Consider the following 21,145-nt stretch of genomic DNA (forward strand, 5'->3'; position numbering starts at 1 on the left):
ATGACAAACACTGATCAAGCAGCCGCTATTTCTCTGTACACTGTAGCTCAACACAACCAGCAAAGGGAGTGGTAGGGCTACGGAACCGCAGCAAGGCCGGGCTGTGAGTTACCGGATATGGCCAGGTCTTATAACACCGGCGTTATACGGCCAGGCCGGTAACTCACAGCCCTGCCCTGCCACCCAGAGCTATATGTATAGACTACTGCACAAATATCGTAGCTCTATATATTGGACTGTGTGGATATAAAGATTTCTGCAATGGGGATCGACATGTCGTGTATGTGCCGGTCTAGCCCTGCGAGTATAGTGAGAGTGTCTGGCGTTGCGAAGGCCGGACACTCTCGCCATACTCCTACTCGTAGTCGTAAGGCTTGTACAGTTGCGTCGCTCGTCTTGTCGAACACAGAAAACGATGGACGTTCTCTCAACACGCGGCAGATTTCTTCAAGACTATTCATTTTATCATGATTTGGGTGATCTTTGAGGATAGACGAGGAATTAGCAAACAACGAGGTGGTTTATTATCATGGTATTTGAACCCGATGTATCGAACCATACGTATAAAACTGTGTAGAAATCATGTAGGCCAAACAGCGATGACAGTGCGGCTCGGTGGAAGGCCTGCAGTGGGCTCCCTGCCATACCGCGCCTAAGGCATCGATATGTTCGCAGTGTTGCTATGAAGGGTCATGGGTTGTACGTCTCGCTCGTGATCTGACCTGTGGACTGCCTGAAATTGGCTCAGTTAACTTGACTCTCTGGAACTATTCACTGTTAACTTTGACGTTCTTTAGGTGATATTGCCCACTTCATTTCATCAAGTATGGTTTCAAGTAGAGCAGGGCCCAGCCAAACAGAGCTAGGTTTCAAGATGTCACGTTATCACTAAAATGCTCAATTAATATTTCGTCAAACATTTGAGTATGTGGTTATCGGATTCCCCGCTGTTGGGGATTCATCGATCGAAGGAAACGTGAACCATAAGTTTTTTGAATAAAATAATTGTAATTTCGGGCTTGTTGTTTTTTTTCTGTGGCGAGTGCTCGTTTTTTTCTTTTTTTTTTCTTTTTTTCTTTTTTCTTGCTGTGGCGAGTCCTCATTTATTTTTTCTTTCCACAGGCCCACGCGTTTTTTTCGTATCTCTGTTCATGGCATTTTTTATTTTTTTCGTTTTTATTTTATTTTATTTATTTTTTTCGTAGATGAGATCCACTTTTGTCTAGAGCCATCACTGCCGAATTTTTTCACCGATTTTCTCTCTTTACTGTCAAAGCGGCTGGTGATTCATATTATATTTTTGATAATCTATAATACGTTTATTATGAGACGTAGTGCTTTTTAATTTTCTTAAGTACATAAATAATTTTATGTATGCATGGCTTTTTTGTCTGATTCTTTTACAATTATTTTCTGTATGTTGTTCACGTTTTTATTTTTTGTACTATTTTTTCCGAGTGGTAGTAGTGATTTTTAGTGATTTTCTTGTGAATTTTGTGAACGTATCACTGTATAACATATTTTTCTTTTTTCTTTTTGTAAAATCAGCACTCATTGCACCTTTTTCGCGAACTATTATACGTGTATGTATGTCGATAAGTATGGATGTATGACTTTTTCAAATCGTTGAAAATTGTTTATTTTCTAATTACGCTTAAAAGATTTTTTCTCAAGTTAAAATGAAGTATTAAATGACATTTCTGTCTTTTGTTTTTTAATTATACTTTTCTTACTTATTTCTTTCCTAATGACACCGAATTTTTATGTCAATTGAGAAAGACAGTTTATTTTTGCACTGAATCGATAAATATTTTTGAAACATTTGGCGCGCCGTAGGGGGAGGTCACAAATTTTGGGGCATGTTGTCGGTGCACTAAAAGTAGAAAACAAATTGTTTGTAAAGACAATTACTCACATGACATCACTCGCACACTGCCTCTTACTTTCTATTAAATGCTCATTCCCAACTCTCTGTGTATCTCTTCCCCACCATTATCTTAAACAGGATTGTCTCTCTTGTTGCTATTCTTATCGTCATTAAGTTTATAGCCAATCCAATCTATTGTTCCTCAGCTAACCCAACGTATTAAAGGGAATGACTCGTGGCACATTGTACATGTAGTGTGTTTTGTTAGTAAACACTTGAGTGTTGGGAAACATTGGGAACCCTGGTAAAATTTCTGTTGTCCGCTAGTATGTACCAAGGGTAACCCTGGTAAAATGACTGGGGAACCCCGGTAACATTTACATAGGTACCGCCCTTAACAAAAACACTGCTGGATATTACCACAATATCTGATATTGTTCTACTGATGTAGTCAATCATGAACCTAACTATTTGACAATATTTTTCTCATTCCACTTTTTGTTGATCAACAAAATTCCCTCTCTTGCATATATAAGCCACTTCCCTTTCAAGTTTAAGGCCAAGCTCCACCTCGCATCAGTCACTTTTTAAGTACATGAATTATAGTTTTTAGAGATACATGTACTATTGTTTGAAATTAAGAGCAAACTTTGGTGTGATAATTAATAATTTTGATTCCAAAAAGTCATTTTAGTATACTTAAATATTTAGGTACAGTCATTTGATTGGCACGGCTACTTGTGGCATTTAAAGTTAAAATTGGCTCTACCACGTGGGTACTATATTTGGAATGGGTAATGTTCATTTGTGTTGTGATGGCAGGATATATGACAATTATTGAAATTTAATGTGGGTAATTTGTACAGTGAATAAACAAAGATATTGAAAAAAAAATTAAAGTCTTACAAATTATTGTCTTTTTTGGTGTAATCTGTGCATAAACTAGACAAATAAAACCTTTAGGTCAATATATGCATCTGATATCATAATTTCACAACATAAACTTAAAAAAATATGCCACATCCATTCCAAAGATAGTATCCACTCTGAAAAACAAAGTAAAATTGAAAATTCTTGAATTAGCAATGTTGATCTACGGCGCGCCAAATGTTTCAAAAATATTTATCATCATAGAGTAAAAATAAACTGTCAAATTTTCTTTCTAAAAAAAAGTCTTAAACGTGTGTGAATAATAAAAAATAAAGTTCTTTCGTCCATATCATTGCATTTTATTAATGTACATTTTCATAAAAATAGCACTCATTTGAAAATATGTGTCATTAAATATTTGAATGTGTCTGTACAGATGAAGATGACGTGCAACCGTCTTACTCGATTGGAATAAAAATTCGATGGAATTACGGAAGAAAATAAACGAGAAAAGTATTATTGCAAAAAAGGGCAGAATGTTATGTAATGCTTAATTGTAAAATATTCTTTAAACCGTAATGAGAAGATAAACTTTTCAAAAATTTGGAAATACCACACTCCCATACTTATTGACGTACACATACACGTGTATTTGATATAAAGGTGCAATGAATGCTGATTATAAGGGAAAAACGAAAAAAAATTAAGCTCACACACAAAAAATATTGAAATGATTAAAAACAAAACCACAAATAGTACTTGCACTACTACCAAAAAACAAAACGAATCACCATCAGGTCTCACCTAAAAAAAGAAAGAGAATCACATGTGTAATTGAAAAGTCGACCGAGATCGCGCCGGCGTTGAGGCTGTAAAGAAACCAAAACGAGGTCAGCTTAGAAAAAAAACCAAAGCGAGGTTACAAAAAAAAAAAAAAAAAAGAGGTTACCAAAAAAAAAAAAAAAAAAAAAAAAAAAAAAAAAAAAACCTCAGTAGAAAAAGAAGAGGCCCGTTCGAGAAAAGAAAACAGAGTGGGACACCCCGCAGAAAAAGCCCAACATGAAAATTGAAGAATTGTCAACGTCATGATTGTTACAGTTTAATGCCAGAGGGTTTTGGATTATCACACTCGGATGTTGTGGACAAGATATTTGGGGTATTTCAGCAATAACTCTCATCTCCTAGTCTTCAATATCATCTCATGGACGTCCAAGTTACCGACACGTCCCAATGCATTCTATATTAAACAGTTACCAGTTTTGGTTAAAAGTTGACAAAACACTCGTGGTGGTTCGTGGGCTGCCAGCGGTCCCCTCGCTCCAATGTACACTCGAGATGGTAAGCCAGCGGCCGGCGGTCCCGTCACTAGTACAGTAGGCCTACACGCCCGCAACCAGCGATCCCCTCGCTGTAAAGTGTAGGGCCGCCTCTCCCAAACCATAGACAGTCTGTGCCCAAACCCCAACAAAACAATGGTTAGCCGCTAGCCCACAGTTACGTGTGGTTCAACAGTGGCCGCCGTGTGGGTATGCATTGTAAAATTGCATACCAGGCAGGGCGCAGCGGCCTCGTTCTGCATGGCAGGGCTGTGTGTTACCGGCGTGACACGGCCTCCCGTATAAGGGGAGAACCATTTGATTTCTGGGGGGGGGTATGGAGGATTTTGAGAAAAAAAAATTGTCGCCAGGTGAGATAGAAGAAAAAAAAATTGATCCTGTCATGGCCTGAGAAAAAAAAATTGTCATAACAGACAGAAGTGAAAAAAAAAATTGTCACAATGCACCAGAAATTAGCAAAATTTGGAAACCCTATTCTCATGTATTCTTTGCCGGCGCGCCGCCATAGGCGGCGCAAATGTTTTTACCACAAGTAATTCTTATGTTTTTTTCCCAGCACTTATGATATAAGCATGCACTACATAGGTCTACTTTACACCTCAGTACACTCAATGTTTTCCTTCCCTTTTCTGACCCAGAAAATCATATTTCAGGATTTCTGTTGCAATATCTCAATGGCATAGGCACTATCTAAAGGGGACTTTTTGACTTCTGTAAATTGTGAAAATTTTAAAACACAAGACAGGAGTCAATAAACTAGTGTTAAAATCAATATATTATTCTCTCAATATAAATATATTAGGAAGATGTACAAGTTGACAATGAAAAATTGAGGAACAACAAATATAATGAAATACAAGGGAGGGGGTCACTAAAAAAATTGAAAACTTCAGGGGGCGTTACTCAAAATGTGGAGAGGAAGAAGGGGGCGGGGTTACTCAATTTTTTTTTTGGCGAAATAAATTGAAACACATCTCAGATTACACCATTGCACACATCCATTTCTCAAAATTTTCAATGCGAGAGGAGGGCACCCCCTCTCGTGCTCTCCTCCCCCCCCCTTGGGTCTTCTGACAGTTTTACTGGTAAAAGACAAATTTAAAATACCTGTCGGATTGCACTACACACTGCACCGTGGCGCACATCAATTTCTCAAAATTTTCACAGGATCTAGGACAAAACTGAACTGTTGTGAATTCATCCTTTATTATCACAGAAACATGTTCTCATTTACCTCAGTTCAATGACCATTTTGACAGTTAAACATACCATATTCATGTTTTTCATTAGAAGCTGGCAGCTGGAGAAATGACACAAGAAGGTCACAGATTTTCCGTTCCTGTATATTTATTTATCTTCAGTCTCTGGCAAACAGAACTGTTTTTCACAAATTGTATTGTCATTGTTTGGTTGTTGAATATTGTGACACAAACACTGATCATGCAAAAAACGTAAAAAAAATATTGCAGTGTTCAATGTCATTTTCAAACAGTTTTACAGAGTGCAAAATAACCTGAAAGTCCTCTCAGATTGCACCATTAAATTTCCCAAAATTTCCAATACCAGAGGGGGAAACCCCCTCTCGTGCTCTCCCCCTTGGGGTGTTCTAACAGTTTCACTTAGTAAAAAAAATTAAAAAACACCTCTCAGATTGCATCAGACTGCATCATTGCACACATCAATATCTGAAAAATTTCCATGCAAGATAGGGAAAAGCCCCTGCGAGACTTTCCCCCTAAGCCTCTCGCGTGTTCTCCCCCTGTACTTTCAAATTCTGCCCGGTCAGATATCCTAGTGAAAACTCTGTCATTCAAAATTTCTGAGTTTCAGGCCGTAAATAATGACGGCTCCCTTATATACAACGCATCACAAACTTGATGACAAAGAAAAAAAAATTTGCATTGCTACTCCATTTGAAAAAAAAAATTGATCCAGCTCTGACAGTAGAAAAAAAAAATTGCTGTCACTGTGACAGGAAAAAAAAATTTGCTCCCATACCCATTTCCTCCATACCCCCCCCCCAAAAAAAAAATCAAATGGTTCTCCCCTAACGCCGGTAACACACAGCCCTGCCGGCTGCCATGCAGAGCTAGCAGCGGCCGCTATGTATCGAACCACACACGTATCCCGTGGGTTTAGCCTCTAAACGGAGTGTGGCAAAGGCAAAAATACTCGGGCTGAAACACTCCGTTTAAATTTAGCTCTGGGTGGCAGGGCTAGGCTGTGAGTTACCGGCGTTATACGGCCAGGCCGTATAACGCCGGTAACTCACAGCCCTGCCACCCAGAGCTATGTATAGGCTACTGCACAAATATTGTAGCTCCATATATTGGACTGTGTGGATATAAAGATTTCTGCCATTGGGATCGACATGTCGTGTACATGTGCCAGTCTAGCCCTGCGAGTATAGTGAGAGTGTCTGGCGTTGCGAAGGCCGGACACTCGCGCCATACTCGTAGTCGTAAGGCTTGTACAGTTGCGTTGCTCGTCTTGTCGAACACGGAAAACGATGGACGTTCTCTCAACACGCGGCAGATTTCTTCAAAACTATTCATTTTATCATGATTTGGGTGATCTTTGAGGATAGACGAGGAATTACCAAACAACGAGGTGGTTTATTATCATGGTATTTGAACCCGATGTATCGAACCACACGTATAAAACTGTGTAGAAATCATGTGGGCCAAACGGCGATGACAGTGCGGCTCGGTGGAAGGCCTGCAGTGGGCTCCCTGCCATACCGCACCTAAGGCATCGATATGTTCGCAGTGTTGCTATGAAGGGTCATGGATTGTACGTCTCGCTCGTGATCCGACCTGTGGACTGTCTGAAATTGGCTCAGTTAACTTGACTCTCTGGAACTATCACTGTTAACTTGGACGTTCTTTAGGTGATATTGCCCACTTCATTTCATCAAGTATGGTTTCAAGTAGAGCAGGGCCCAGCCAAACAGAGCTAGGTTTCAAGATGTCACGTTATCACTGAAATGCTCAATTAATATTTCGTCAAACATTGGAGTGTGTGGTGATCGGATTCCCCGCTGTTGGGGATTCATCGATGGAAGGAAACGTGAACCATGAGTTTTTTGAATAAAATAATTGTAATTTCGGGCTTGTTTTTTTTTTCTGTGGTGAGTGCTCGTTTTTTTCTTTTTTTTTTTTTTTTTCTTTTTTTTTTTTGCTGTAGCGAGTCCTCATTTGTTTTTAAACTTTCCACAGGCCCACGCATTTTTTTTTGAATCTCTGTTCATGGCGTTTTTATTTTTTTCGATTTTATTTTATTTATTTTTTTGTAGATGAGATCCACTTTTGTCTAGAGCCATCACTGCCGAATTTTTTCTCCGATTTTCTCTCTTTACTGTCAAAGCGGCTGGTGATTCATATTATATTTTGATTATCTATAATACGTTTATTATGAGACGTAGTGCTTTTTAATTTTCTTAAGTACATAAATAATTTTATGTATGCACGACTTTTTTTGTCTGATTCTTTTATAATGATTTTCTGTATGTGGTTCACATTTTTATTTTTTGTACTATTTTTTCCGAGTGGTAGTAGTGATTTTTAGTGATTTTCTTGTGAATTTTGTGGACGTACCACTGTATAACATATTTTTCTTTTTTTTTTGTAAAATCAGCACTCATTGCACCTTTTACGCGAACTATAATACGTGTATATACGTCGATAAGTATGGATGTATAACTTTTTCAAATCGTTAAAAATTGTTTATTTCCTAATTACGCTTTAAAGATTTTTTCTCAAGTTAAAATGAAGTATTAAATGACATTTCTGTCTTTTGTTTTTTAATTATACTTTTCTTACTTATTTCCTTCCTAATGAGACCGAATTTTTATATAAATTGAGAAAGACAGTTTATTTTTGCACTGAATCGATAAATATTTTTGAAACATTTGGCGCGCCGTAGTTGATCACATATCCAGATTGAACTTGATTAAATATGGTGAAATCCCTTTTCTGAGAATCTTGATGTAACAATGTTTACTAAAAAGCAATATATCCTACCCAATGTCATTTCAGAATATGAAGACTTGATTGAAATAGTGTTTGCCACTTCTGCGTCAAATCAGGATCAGTCTATCCCCTATTCAGGGGTGTCCTTTTTATTAAAAGTGCTGAAAAATCTGTGGCATACAATTATCCTGATATTTGTCCACAAGATTAGTTTTACCCATGCTGGTCAAATGTGACTGACACCGAGTCATTGAAAGTATTCTTGGGTAAGGTTGACATCCCTATCGCGACTTGTTCTTGTCACAAGCAGAAGCAAATAAAAAAATTTGCAGGCATCCCTTGCTGGTGTCCATCTATATTACCCTGTGTTGTAAATCCCCACCTCAATTTTTGAACGTTGAAAATTCAATCAATTTGTGATATTTTATTTTTTTGAAACTGGGGGAGGGTCACAAATTTTTCAGCCTTGCTTTGGGGGAGGGTCATAAATTTTTGGACTAAATTTTGGGGGAGGGTCATGATTTTTTGGCCACTCTCTTGCGAAATCCCCCCGGCCCTCCCTCCGCTAATTTACGTCCAGTCCCTAAAGCAGGGATTTATTGAGACAGTCATTCAGCGCTCCCAAAGTGTGCTGGATTTTTGAACTGCATTAGACTCATTTGCACGACGAGCAGGTCACGTGGTCTATGTCGTTTGCGCCCTGAATTATTGTATTGCGTACGACGGTAGTTGCTGAACTAGATATTATTGTTGATAATACACATTGCTTGATCAAAAGCCTAAAATCCAAAGTTGAAAAAAGTGTAGAAGTTTTAGAATCTGAGTCCGAATATTTGTCCCAAAGGCGTATTCTAACTCAAACAGATACACACAGTGATACATCAGTAAAATTTACTATTTTCAACCAAATTTCATACTCATCGTCTGGTTTGCATTCTCTCTTGTTTCAATGGGCCTTAACAGTCCATATTGCAACGTCAACGGAAACATTTAACAGCGTTAAAAATCGACGGAAATTTTGGAATTTATTATTAACCTGTCCACAAACTACATATGCACACTCACTGTTTGGATGTGGTGAAAACCAACTGCCCGGAATAGACCGTTCTACACCGTTCATTGAGATATCTCGCGAGAGTTAGATATCATGTGGAAAAGTTAATCTACCGTCTTGTGAAATAAGACGAGCATATTTAGTCACATATTATGTGGAAAAGTTAATCTACCGTCTTGTGAAATAAGACGAGCATATTTCTAATTTTAAATAGACTACGGCGGTTAGTATTGAAAATCCCTTCATATTATTGTAAAAAAACTAATATCTTCGTGATTCAAGCCACCGTATAGTATGTTGAAATACAAAATGTTAGCATCGTAAACACAATACATTGTTATGGTTGACATCTGAATTCTAGTCGGAACTGAACTTCAGTAAAAGCATCTGAATGAAATTGGAGATTGTACACATCAGACATGGTTTACAAATTTCGACATGCTTTGGAGAAGAACAAGAAACATTCAAATGTGTCTTAAAACACACCAGCAACACTTGACGACGATAATTGGCCGCTTTTGTGTAGTAAGCGACAACAAACACCAGAAATTTGTGTTATGATATGGCATATTTCTCCTTTAAATGCCTGAATGCAATTATCTATATCATGTACGGACGAACCCCTAATGTTTACCGTTCAGGGTGCTTTCATAAAAGCTGGGAGGAGGGGCTTGAGCATTTGCGATGATTTTTTTTCCAGATGCCTCTCAATAACCTTGAGAAAATATTAAACCACCTACCTATATGACCATTTTTTCACTCTCCCAAACTATCATATAGCCAAATATTTAATAGGGATGTACGCGAAAGAAAAACGTAAAATGTATTGTGCTGTTCTGCGCGTAGATGTTCGACACTGCCTTTTTATGACACACGCATAAATATTCTGTTGTGGCTATAGAAATGTTGCCAGCAGTTTGCAAAGCCATATTCCTAAGCACGTTCTTAAATTGATTCCTTTTTAAATGCATCAATGGGTTTTTTCGATTTATTATATTTGACTCGCTTAATCCGAATCTAGTCGAGTCAATGGTACCTGCTGGAGAGCGCCCAAGATGACGATCATGAGAGAGTATGTAAATTGTGAATTCAGGGCTACACTTTGCCAAAATCGTGAAAAACTGAACACGGTGACCTACAGGGCATGATCTGGATACTACTTATGAAAGTTTTTACAAAATTGACAATACTGAGAGATTGAAATGTTCCTTCAAATAACATTTTCAATATCTGAAATTGTGGGTGTATTTACAGCAAATTTGGTAAAAAATAGATAATTCCCTTATTAACGTATATTTCCATTTTAATTAAGAATCTTTACTGTTCATATTTTTACATTTGTGTTATCGTGTGATGAAAATGTGAACACTTCATTCACTGCATGGACTTGAAATTAATTGTTTTATACACTGATTTTAAGTGATTTTAATAAAAAAATCAGTGACTTTTCATTGTCGATTTGTAGAAAATCAAGCGTAAAAATCCCATCGTTTATTTAATTTGCGATTACCGGAATGCAAACATCCCTAATCCAATCTGCATAATTTTATGTACACGTACATAGCTGTCAGTTGCTTTTCAGTCTAGCCATAAATTGAAAGATCAATATACGATAACACTGCTTTTTATCTATACTTAAGCTATGTAAACAAACTAAAAGCACTTCAGCATGGTTTTTCTCTTAATTAACTAAAAAAATGATGTTGACACACAATACAACGTTGGGAAAATAAATTAAGGAAATGCACTTTTTTCTGTACAGTAGTCAGCACTATTTTGTAGACATTGATACATCTACTTTCCATTTTGATCATTGTTTATTGATAACGTTCAAGTCTCCTGGTCTTCCATGTGTTGCTCTCCGGCCTGATCTTGTGTATAAGTATGCTTCAAGTTCATGAGCGTCATATGACCCAAACTCTTTTTCAACTACATCAGAGTCAGAGCTATCTCTGTCACTGTCTCACTGTCACTGTCACTGCCCGTAAGCGGTGATAGTGACACTACCCGCGGACATTAGTAGCAGTAGCTTTATTAACTTTGATAATTTTTACATTGTTTTGTTCTGTTTATCAACTGCATTCTTGTACGACTCCGTACAGCATGTTGAAATATCCAGCATTCAGTTTGCAAACACAGCCTGTGTATGTGTGCTGTGCTTTTGTATTAATTGCTCTAATTCAATCATCAATAATATTTTATGAACACATATGTAGGTTTTTTGACAAACTGAATATCGTGTGTTTTAAGCATGCTGTAGGGAGACAGCAAGAAACTGTACTTGACAGATGGCATAGAAATATTGAAAACAATATATCAACAAATGCAGCTTCACTGTCTCGTTAGAATGTCCACTTATCGTTTTGCTTATGAAAATACAAGGCAATTCATACTATTTTCGATGTTTTCGAAACATAAATCATGAAAGTGACTGTGCTTGACTCTGCAACGTTTTATAACATTCCATACCCACATCTTCATACTGGGGATATTTTAACTGCGTATTTCTTTCGTAGATGTCTTTTGTAACATTTTAATTGTTCAGAATAATGTCTGTTTCTTTTGTCTCATTTAACGTTCCTCGTTTGAGTGCCAGAAGAAGAGACCTAATTCATATACTTCATAAGAGAGGCGATGTTACAACGAGAGGGTTCGAATTCATTGGTCGCACTTCCCACTTATTTAACTCCCTTAATAACAATGATACTGAATCTTTTGTGATTCACTGCAACTTTACAAAACAAACAATTAAACATCTTTGTAATCTTGTCTATGTGATTTTAATATGTTGCGTGTCTCTTGTATGCGGTTTCTCCTTTTTCAATTTTGTCTGTCAATTAGATTTATATCTGATATTTGATATTTTAACTTGTCTGTAGTTGGCTGCCAACTGACGCTGTTGATGAGGATAAATTAAAAAAATGAAATGCGATAAAGTGGTTCCAGATTTTCTTTAATTACTACTGACATCATAATCTTTGATTATATTAAATGTTATCAATCAAACGATGAAATCTGAAAATGTAAAAAAATACAGGGAATGAAAATATTTTAGACACCCTTTATGCCCAGAGCAAAACCTTCAAGTCTCCCCTGAATTCCTCCAACCCCCCCCCCCTATCAGTATTTGTGAATGCATCCTTTTTTTAAATACCATGCTTTCATGTTTCCTGTATACCACTTGTGACGTATTGAACGCACAGATACATATAGCTTCAGTATTAGATTAAAATTATGAAATCATTGTAGAGACCACAGATCCTTTTCACATTGGATTCGCATGGTCATGATCTCTTTTTCGTTCGTCAATCGGCCAAATTATCCGTCCATCCGTCGGCTGGACGTTCATCCATGAATATACCCAGCTTCATATCTTCCTACCAGGCTGTCCGCCTGTCTATCTGCCTTTCTGTCTGTCTGTCTTTCTGTCTGTCTGTCAATCTAACCATCTATCTACAATTGTTTGGATCTCACATAATGATGTGCGTTAATTGTGCCGTAACCTGTGATCGGAAACAGAATGTGCAAAACAAATAGTTTGACACATCATCTAGCACCGGAATTGACGTCTGGACTCTTATGTTTGTCTTGATATGCAGTTAATTTTCATTACATCAAATCAATTCAGTGGTTTCTATGGAAACAAGGCTTACTTTGATATAACCTTCAACATTTTCGGAGATGAGAGCCGTGAAGTGGATTTTGTGCGTTTTAACGACTATTATCATCGAGTGAAGTGATCATGTCCTGTTTAAGGTCAATCGTGTTACGATAATAGACACAAATGGAAAACATTATCTCCAGATATTACCAGGGCACTGTATGTCGATACAAACACTAAACCCCTTATAAAACCGTTAAACATTGGAAGCTTATTCACTTTTTGTTGTATAGCAGTTTCCCCGTCTGTACGACCCTTGTAAGGATGTTAGTGAAGCGCAGTTTTCAGGTGTACGATGGTTGATGTACTACCGTGCAATAGTCTGTTTACCCTTTATCAACGAGAAATTCCTACCGTTTAACAGCGATTGGCAGCCCGAGCGATCAAAATAAACTATTAATTATCAATTTTGGCGGGAAGTATCCGTCTATGACCAATCTAAGACAACAAACTAGGCTGATTATCCTATCCTAAAATTCCTACATTTAGTTTTTGTTTGACGGAGCAGCTGATGAATTGAAATACTCCTGTTTTCTACTGAAGTCGGCAGTGGAATTTTTAGCAACTGGTCGCCTTTTCACTGTTTTTAATTTTCACTTGCAACAAAAACGATTAACTAAAATACCCGGGTGTAACATCAGAATTATACATATTTTTCAAACATTTTAAACAAATTATTTTAATTTAATTATTATTAAAGCAATGCATGATTAATATTGCAAGACTGAATATCAAAATGAAATGCATTTTTACATGCAAGTGACTTTCAATCTTTGCCATGTGACTGTAAGTAGAAATACGGTGGTCCTACAAACATGAGCAGAACATATCCATATTTTTTTTTGGTTTAATTTCCATAGCGACTGAAAGAAAATTTCACGTGACGTCAACACGAGGGCAAACATGTTATTATGGGTTCCTGATCACGCTGTTCGTTGTCAAGGAGGCCAATGATTTAACTTTCAAAAATCCGAGGAATTCCTACCCTTTTGCCTTAAGTTCACAATATCCCGAAACACTCTGACTATCACATTTTTTTCTGTAAGGCGCGAGTTATGTTGTGTACTCTTAGACAATAAAATGCCCATAATTTTACGGCTGACTCGCAGCGTGTTTGCAAGGTTATATCTGATTGGTCGATTGTCACTATTCACAGCAACTTAGGGAGTTTATTTGTATTATTTAATTGTAACGGTAAGATTCTGCCAACCAATTGGATAACAGCTTCGAAATCGCTGCAAGTCGGCCCTAATTTTATGGTGACCTGACATTGAATTCGTTGCTAAATATTTGAAGGGTCCATGTTCGGAATTTTGACACTATCCGGGCCGACTCGCAGCGATTTCGAAGCTGTTATCCAATTGGTTGGCAGAATCGTACCGTTATAATGAAATAATACAAATAAACTCCCTAAGTTGCTGTGAATAGTGACAATCGACCAATCAGATATAACCTTGCAAACACGCTGCGAGTCAGCCGCACTATCCTGATCAATTCGACAAGTTAGGTAGTTTGCGCCTCAAAAATGAAAGACTCAAACTTTTGCTCTAAGTTTGCTTAGGCAGACTTTCAACCATTCTCTTTCAAAGTCAAGTATAAAAATCAGGGGTAAACGTGCAATTTTGACACTAGAGGAGCACATTAACCAACGTTTAACGATATTTAAAAATGGCCTCATCCTTGTGTTAGGGGTAAAATAAAATTCCAGATTTTTACAAAATTAAGTTTATTTACTCCATAAGATTCAAAATGAGCCCCCCCCCCTTAAGTGTCAGGCAAAATGTCTGTCCCTGACTCGCATTCTACCTCAAAAGTGTACGCTAAGTATTGAACATGTCGCAATGAAGAGCCTCTGTTAGAGTCCGGAGCGGTCTTCAACTTCCCCCCTGGAGTAGAGAAAACTAATTAAAACTTTCCAACTTCGGACAGAAGGTAGTCATACATTGGCAGCCATCACGCAGTCGTTGCTTTGCAATGACATATAAAAGGTCACTTCAGCCGCGAGTCTTTCTTCTCTCGCCCCTCCTCCATTTTCGATGGCGATGATGGTCAAGGTCTAGGTCAGTGGTTGAAACTTCAACGACGTCGACGCTGCTGTCTCAAAATTTGCAGGTAATCCACTCACGGTGTCATCGGGCATCTACAAGGACACCTTGTTTATCGTAGCGTGTAGAAGCCAGGCCCGCGAAAGGAACGCATTGCTTTGCAGCTTCACTTAATAATGGCAACGGCCTTTCTTTTGTTCATCTTGCTTGGTTTTCCTTGTTTTCCTTGTTTTTTTTTCTTGCTTTCATACAAATATATATAGAAAATGCAGTGAGGCCTGTCTTAAATCTAGAAAAAATGCAACTGACATGCTTAAGTTTGCAATTAAGGTAGTATACGCCTCGAAAGTGAAAAACTTGAACTTTTGCTCAAACTTTGCTAAAAGAATAGTTCAATCATTCTCTTTCAAAATCAAGAATAAAAATTGGGGGTCACAGTGCAAATATTGGAACTAGAGAAACAAATTACTCAAGATTTACCGATATTTAAAATTCAAAATGGCCGCCGTCCCGGCGCTAACTCTATGGAGAAAAATGAAATTTTCGATTTTCGAAAAACTAAGCCAATGAAAAGTTTTCTTACACCAAGAGCTTTAAAATAACCCCCACAAGTGATAGATCAGAAAAGAATTGAAAAAGTTGGAGTGTCCAAATATCTGTCCGCGTTCTACCTTAAGTAGTTTTCCGTGACGGTACCCAAGAAATTGAGAGATATCTAGAAATACATAATGTGAGAAGATGATCGTCATGTGTTTAGTTGCATATATTGCCACCATCAGTGATTAACAAATTTTCAGAAAACACGATTGGAACTAATTTGGGATAATGGATCTTTACATTTTTCAAATTTCTCAAAAGTGTTAGGCGCCCTATAGCTGAATGCTGTGACATTACAAATTACTCATAAAAACAAGTGTGTAACTTAAAAACAAAAGTAGAGGAGCTTACATGTGCAGATTAAATCGACATTACTTCACCATCAAATTATCCCAAATTAGTTCCAATCGTGTTAGCAATGATCTTTCTGGCGGAAGCTCAATTTCCTCCACAGAGTTTGATATAAAATCGTCCCACGTGACAGGTCAGAAAGAGTTCATTGCAAGTTTGAACGAAATATCTCCGTTACTGGGCCATTAGGGATGCCTTCTTGTTTCGCCAGAGTCGTGACTGAACTAATCGTAAACCCCTCCTGGTAATTGATTGGGCCCAAGGAATGACCCCCCTTTGTTTCGTGGCAACTTGGGCATTTGAAATATTTCATTTCCAAAGGAAGTCGCAGGGACAACCTCAATGCAAAGAATTTACGTCGGTGGCTATCTCACCACAGACTTGGCATCACGACCTGTTGAGGATGACGCATGACGCTAAGCACGATGGGAAGGATGTGTTTGTTCTTCACGCCCAGGGAACCTTAATATGAGCAGCAGTTCGGATTTCGCGACAATCGATATCCAGACCTCCCGTGGATATCTTTCTCCTGCCTGTAGAACTTTGAAACGACTTCGACCGTCTCGCTCCAGATAATTGTCATCCGGCATTTATTTGCTTCAAGAGGCCTACGGGTTTAACATTTACAATTATAATGTTGAACCAAATTTTAACGGGTAAGACATTTCCAGCTTCTTTGCAGCAGACAACACTTTCAGACTGTTAATGATGAGTATTTTTTTTTTTACTTTGAAATGAGGAAGTAGGCGGCATCGTTCCTAACTTTCATGATGTATATACTTTTTCTTCCGTTTCAAATTACAGGTAGCTCGTGTGGGTCATCGATTCGAAAAATGGACCTCAAACTGGTTGTACTAATGATAATTGTAGTTGCGATATTACCGCATGCCATGGCCGATAAGAAAAGGCAAAGCTCACTCAGTCCTCAAGGTAAACACACAAACTTACGTCATTATAACATTTCTTCCCGCCGATCCACAAAACGTCCCTAAAACTGCTCTCAGCAGAACTGTTTCATGCCATATGCAAGACATTGTCTTAGTTGTTGTGCTAGGTATGTAATGAAACTGGTCTTTAGTAAATATCCTATGAATTGAGACGTATAATCTGCAATGGTGTTGTATCTGCGTACATTCGCTATTGCCATCCCCAGGCGATTCAGAACCATAAAAGCCGCCCGGTGCAATTTTCCCGCACATAGTAGTAACTGAAAATGATCCTATAAGTTTCACCAAAACGACTTCTCTATTTGAGTAGTATTGGATATAATAGAGATTTCAAACAATTTTGCTTTGAAAAAATTTTCTATAGAACAACTTACAGGTATTTCAAGGCAACTGACGAGTATTTGTTGGCGGGAAATGTCTCCTTATGGGAACAGCTCGAGTGCACAATGCATTTTAAATAGATCGTTGACAAAGTGCTTTTCAATGACTAATTACTGTAGAAGCTATTAGCAGCGTGCGTTTAATTTTGTAATCTCGGTTCGCCGAACTTACGAAACATATCGCCATTTCGAATAGCATTGTCGACCACTTGCGCGGTAAAAAGTCTGCGTGGTACAACCTGTTGCGTAGCCGACATTCTCGCCACGGATTTTTGTTACAATATATCGCAAATTGACCATATGAAATTAACTCGCGACTAGTGCTCTTTTTCAAATCACGGAAACGCTCCTTGAATTTTGATGAGGCCGAGCAAAATTTAGGTCGTTCAAAGAATGACAATCAGACAGAAAGCGAAATATGTAAGACGACAACTTTTTCCAGAAATTTTGCGCCATTAATGAGATCATGTTTGAAAAGCAACATTGAAGTGAATTCACCGTGCCTATCTCATATGACTGGAATCTCTCAATGGTCTTATATTTGTCGGTGATATAAAAATATTTTCCGAGCCTTTCGATTAGAAGGACGACTAGAAAGTGTACTGTTCTTATTGGCGGGAAATTGATCAACTCTAAGGTAGCACGCCTCCTCACAACAACCTGAGAGAGTTTAACTCTCAATCATCTGCACGTTCCTCAGGGATAATTTTACATTTTCTTTCATGATTGGAATAATAATTAGAGGTCACTGTGAAAAATTGTGGATCAGAGAAAAAAAATCCTGAAGTTCACCAACATTGAAACTCCAAGTGCCTGTTACATGTTCACTCCGAGGGAAAAAGCAAATGTTCGGCCTTCACAAAGACAAGGCGTGACAAAGCGAGCTTAATTTCAGTCCAAGAAAACTGCTCACCAGAAAAGTATTGTAAACAATGCAAGCGATTTGAGTATGCCCGCAACTTTCTGATAATTCAGGGAGGTAGATTTGATATTGTACCACATACAGTTCATTGGTACATACATGTACATGCGTATTTGAGACTCAAAAGTTTTCACCATTGGTGGTTCAAACCAAACTATGGCTTTGAAGACGTTCAATGTAAGGACATCGCAGCAGCAAATGTCAGATGACGAACATTTTTAATAATAATTCACACTTGACATTAAGAGAAACAAGAAATAAAGTGTGTGTAGTAATTCGGAAATTATCTAGGAAGGGTTCATGAGGTAGCAACCTCGCTTACGGGCTCGGCTGGACAATGTATCTTTGTCCATAAGTTCTGCCGTAATGTCTGTCATGTGACGCCATACTCACTGTCACGTGACCCACATGATATTTATGAACATTGGCTTTGGTGATCTCACTCTGATTGATCGTTTACAGTTACAATAAATTCGGATGCGCCCAAGAGATGATGAGATTAAAAGTTGGCGTGGATGAAGTTAAGTCGATGAAAACCTTTGAATACAAAGTTAGGTGTTCTCTATGTACTCCACCCCTCATACAACCCTCGGAGACTCCCTAGATTACTATTGATTAAACCGACATGTTGTCTGTGTCCATTATTCTCCACTATTGCCGTTTTTTTAGATGTGCTAGTCATGATCGCGGTATGCCGAAAATCGAAGACGTTTGCTATGCGAGTCTAAGTTGTTGTTGTCGTTTTGTTTGTTGTTGTTTTTTGACTCGGTGTTATGTCATTGAACCGCGTGTTCCCTACACATGTAATACACCACTGGCAGATGCCATTTCGAAATACTCGAATACTCGGATGACAGGTGTTGGAACTCGGGTAATGGAGAACCGGAGACAACATCTTAATCTTGAAATTCACCATAAATACTCGGTCAAAGACAAACCGTCCGGCTTGCTCGATGGCATTGATGCGGCCGATCATAGCAATCCCCTGTCCACTTGCCCGGCATTGTGTGTTGGCTGCAATCTTGCAGCAGACATACGCAATGAGATGAGATTTGCCATCGAATCGAGATCTAAACCAAACCTTACAATTTCAACATTGTCCCGAGAGACTCCCCCTCATCATCCATATAGTACGCCACTTAGAGATTGCCGCGTTCATTATTTACAGAATATCAATAAAATATGGAGAATAAATCATACTTAGTCTAAACACGGAGAATTTAGGCTTCTATATATATATTTCTGTCGTTTTGAGTGTTGTTATGTTCATTTCCCGAGCGTCTTCCGCTCATGAGTCTTCAGGCCGCACTTATGCTTTCTCATCGTCTTTCGCGACATGTGTTCAGCGGGTACTTTGTAATGTACCTCCATATACACAGACTCATTCATGTGTACGGCTGGAAACTAGCTTACATAACATCTGTACAAGCAATACTCATAATTTGTTCGGCAGCGGATGTGTAGGTGTGTGTTTCTACCGAGCGAGGAAACTTAACAGTAAAACACACAGCAATTCGTTTTTATTACTACATGAGTATTATGCATTTTCGAATCAACTTTTTATTATCATATTTTTATTTCATTTTGAACCCAGGGAAATGTTTCAGTTAATTGTGTGTGCGAATGCAATCAAAATAAACACCTTAGCGAGTCCGATCTTTCCCCAGTCGCTAATGTCTCAACGGAGAATATGACAAGCGATGGGGAACAACAAGAACGCGTTTATACAGTAAGATGCTGCACACTATATGACAATGATATTGCTATTCCTAGCAGCTACCGGGGCGTTAATCGACACTATTTTGACTGCTTTTCAGATCAATGAGTATTTTTAACACGTAGCTCTGCCAACGTTTGGATTTCTGGACTTTTGGTTCGATGAATTTCGAACGCATTCCGTATTACGTTGCAGGCGCGACTTGCACTGAATGCGTATAGGATATAACTGTTGTCCTTTATAAGCCCTAGTGAGCAACCCTATGGAAGCGTAAAGCGGGCTGAAAATACCAAACTGAGGCATGGCACTATGCACTTTAATAAGGCCATTATGCAAGTGAAGATTACACAAAATCATGATATTTCTCTTATTCTACTCCACAGCTAAGGCAGCGGCACAACAAATTCTACGAACGGACATCAACCCATCGTGGCGCTACGGTAAACGGAGTCGTGTTTCCCATGGCACTTACGGAGCATCTGCTTCACGCCAGTCTAGGCCGTTTCAACAGGTCACGTCGAAACTGATCTCGATGCTGCGCAGGCATGCTGGGATGTTTGCAGAACGGCACGCTCATCCTGACGTCATCAAGGGTTCTAGATACTTCTACAATTACAAATTTGATTCGTAAACAAGAGGAGACGTTTGATTTCATTTGTAATAAGCTTAAACGCTTTCGATCAATTTTTTTTCAGTTTTCGCGCAATGTGAATCTTGCATAGGGCGTCCCTTTTCTGTAATAGTTCTTTAGACTGAGTCGTCGGTTTTCAAAAGAAGACAAAAGTCCATGACGGAAAACTTCGTGTTTTGACGCCGAAGAAAATAGTCCAACGTTGACGTTGACACTTGAAACTATTTTTATGTATTCGCTAACAAAATGCAGTCAATTGGTTAAAAAAAGGTATGCATAATTGTAGTAATGGAAATACGCATCATTTGTTTTGAATTTTAATAAAGAAGATAAATAAAAAAGTCATTTCTCCGAGTTGATTTGTTTGACATCCGATCCAATTACCGTTCTATTATAATTATTTCGAAGGATGCAAGTGGCTGATAACAAATTTGTTCAGTTCTTTCATTCATATAATAACAAAATAATTATTCTAGTCGTATTATATGGTTTCATACAAACTGTTGACAGTCACAATTACCGTTTATTTCAGATATCGTCCTCCCCTCAACTAGTGTCCTGTTCATCGCCCTCGTGATCAAATGTAACACTCTGTAGTTTCATCCGGGTCATTTTGTCCGAATAATTACGAGCAGTCTGTAGCTACTTTTGTGAGTGCTCTTCCTAAATCCGGACTTTAAATGAATTTATTTCCGAAACTATCTCTGCAATCAATATAACGAAAATTTGGATTGCGTGGAAAATGCCACGCGCTAGATGAACTTCAAATTCTAATAACTCCTACGTTGAGACGTC

General features: G+C 38.2%; 1 protein-coding gene across 1 annotated transcript; it reads left to right on the top strand.

Moving 5' to 3' along the window:
* The first annotated feature begins 16,209 nt into the window (after positions 1-16,209).
* Positions 16,210-20,666, top strand: LOC139117831 (uncharacterized). The gene is made up of 3 exons (XM_070681071.1): positions 16,210-16,409; positions 16,558-16,683; positions 20,103-20,666. Exons 1-3 carry the CDS (start codon positions 16,388-16,390, stop codon positions 20,348-20,350), a joined length of 396 nt encoding a protein of 131 aa, XP_070537172.1. The 5' UTR covers positions 16,210-16,387; the 3' UTR covers positions 20,351-20,666.
* Positions 20,667-21,145: the final 479 nt, after the last annotated feature.

Source organism: Ptychodera flava, chromosome 18, assembly GCF_041260155.1.
Source record: "Ptychodera flava strain L36383 chromosome 18, AS_Pfla_20210202, whole genome shotgun sequence".
Lineage (NCBI taxonomy): Eukaryota > Metazoa > Hemichordata > Enteropneusta > Ptychoderidae > Ptychodera > Ptychodera flava.

Bases quoted from the DNA above. Each gene is read 5' to 3' on its own strand.
- LOC139117831 (XM_070681071.1), top strand. From the start codon at position 16,388: ATGTTGAACCAAATTTTAACGG. The intron at 16,410-16,557 runs GTAAGACATTTC...TTCAAATTACAG, and splicing joins GTTGAACCAAATTTTAACGG to GTAGCTCGTGTGGGTCATCG. The intron at 16,684-20,102 runs GTAAACACACAA...TCTACTCCACAG, and splicing joins AAGCTCACTCAGTCCTCAAG to CTAAGGCAGCGGCACAACAA.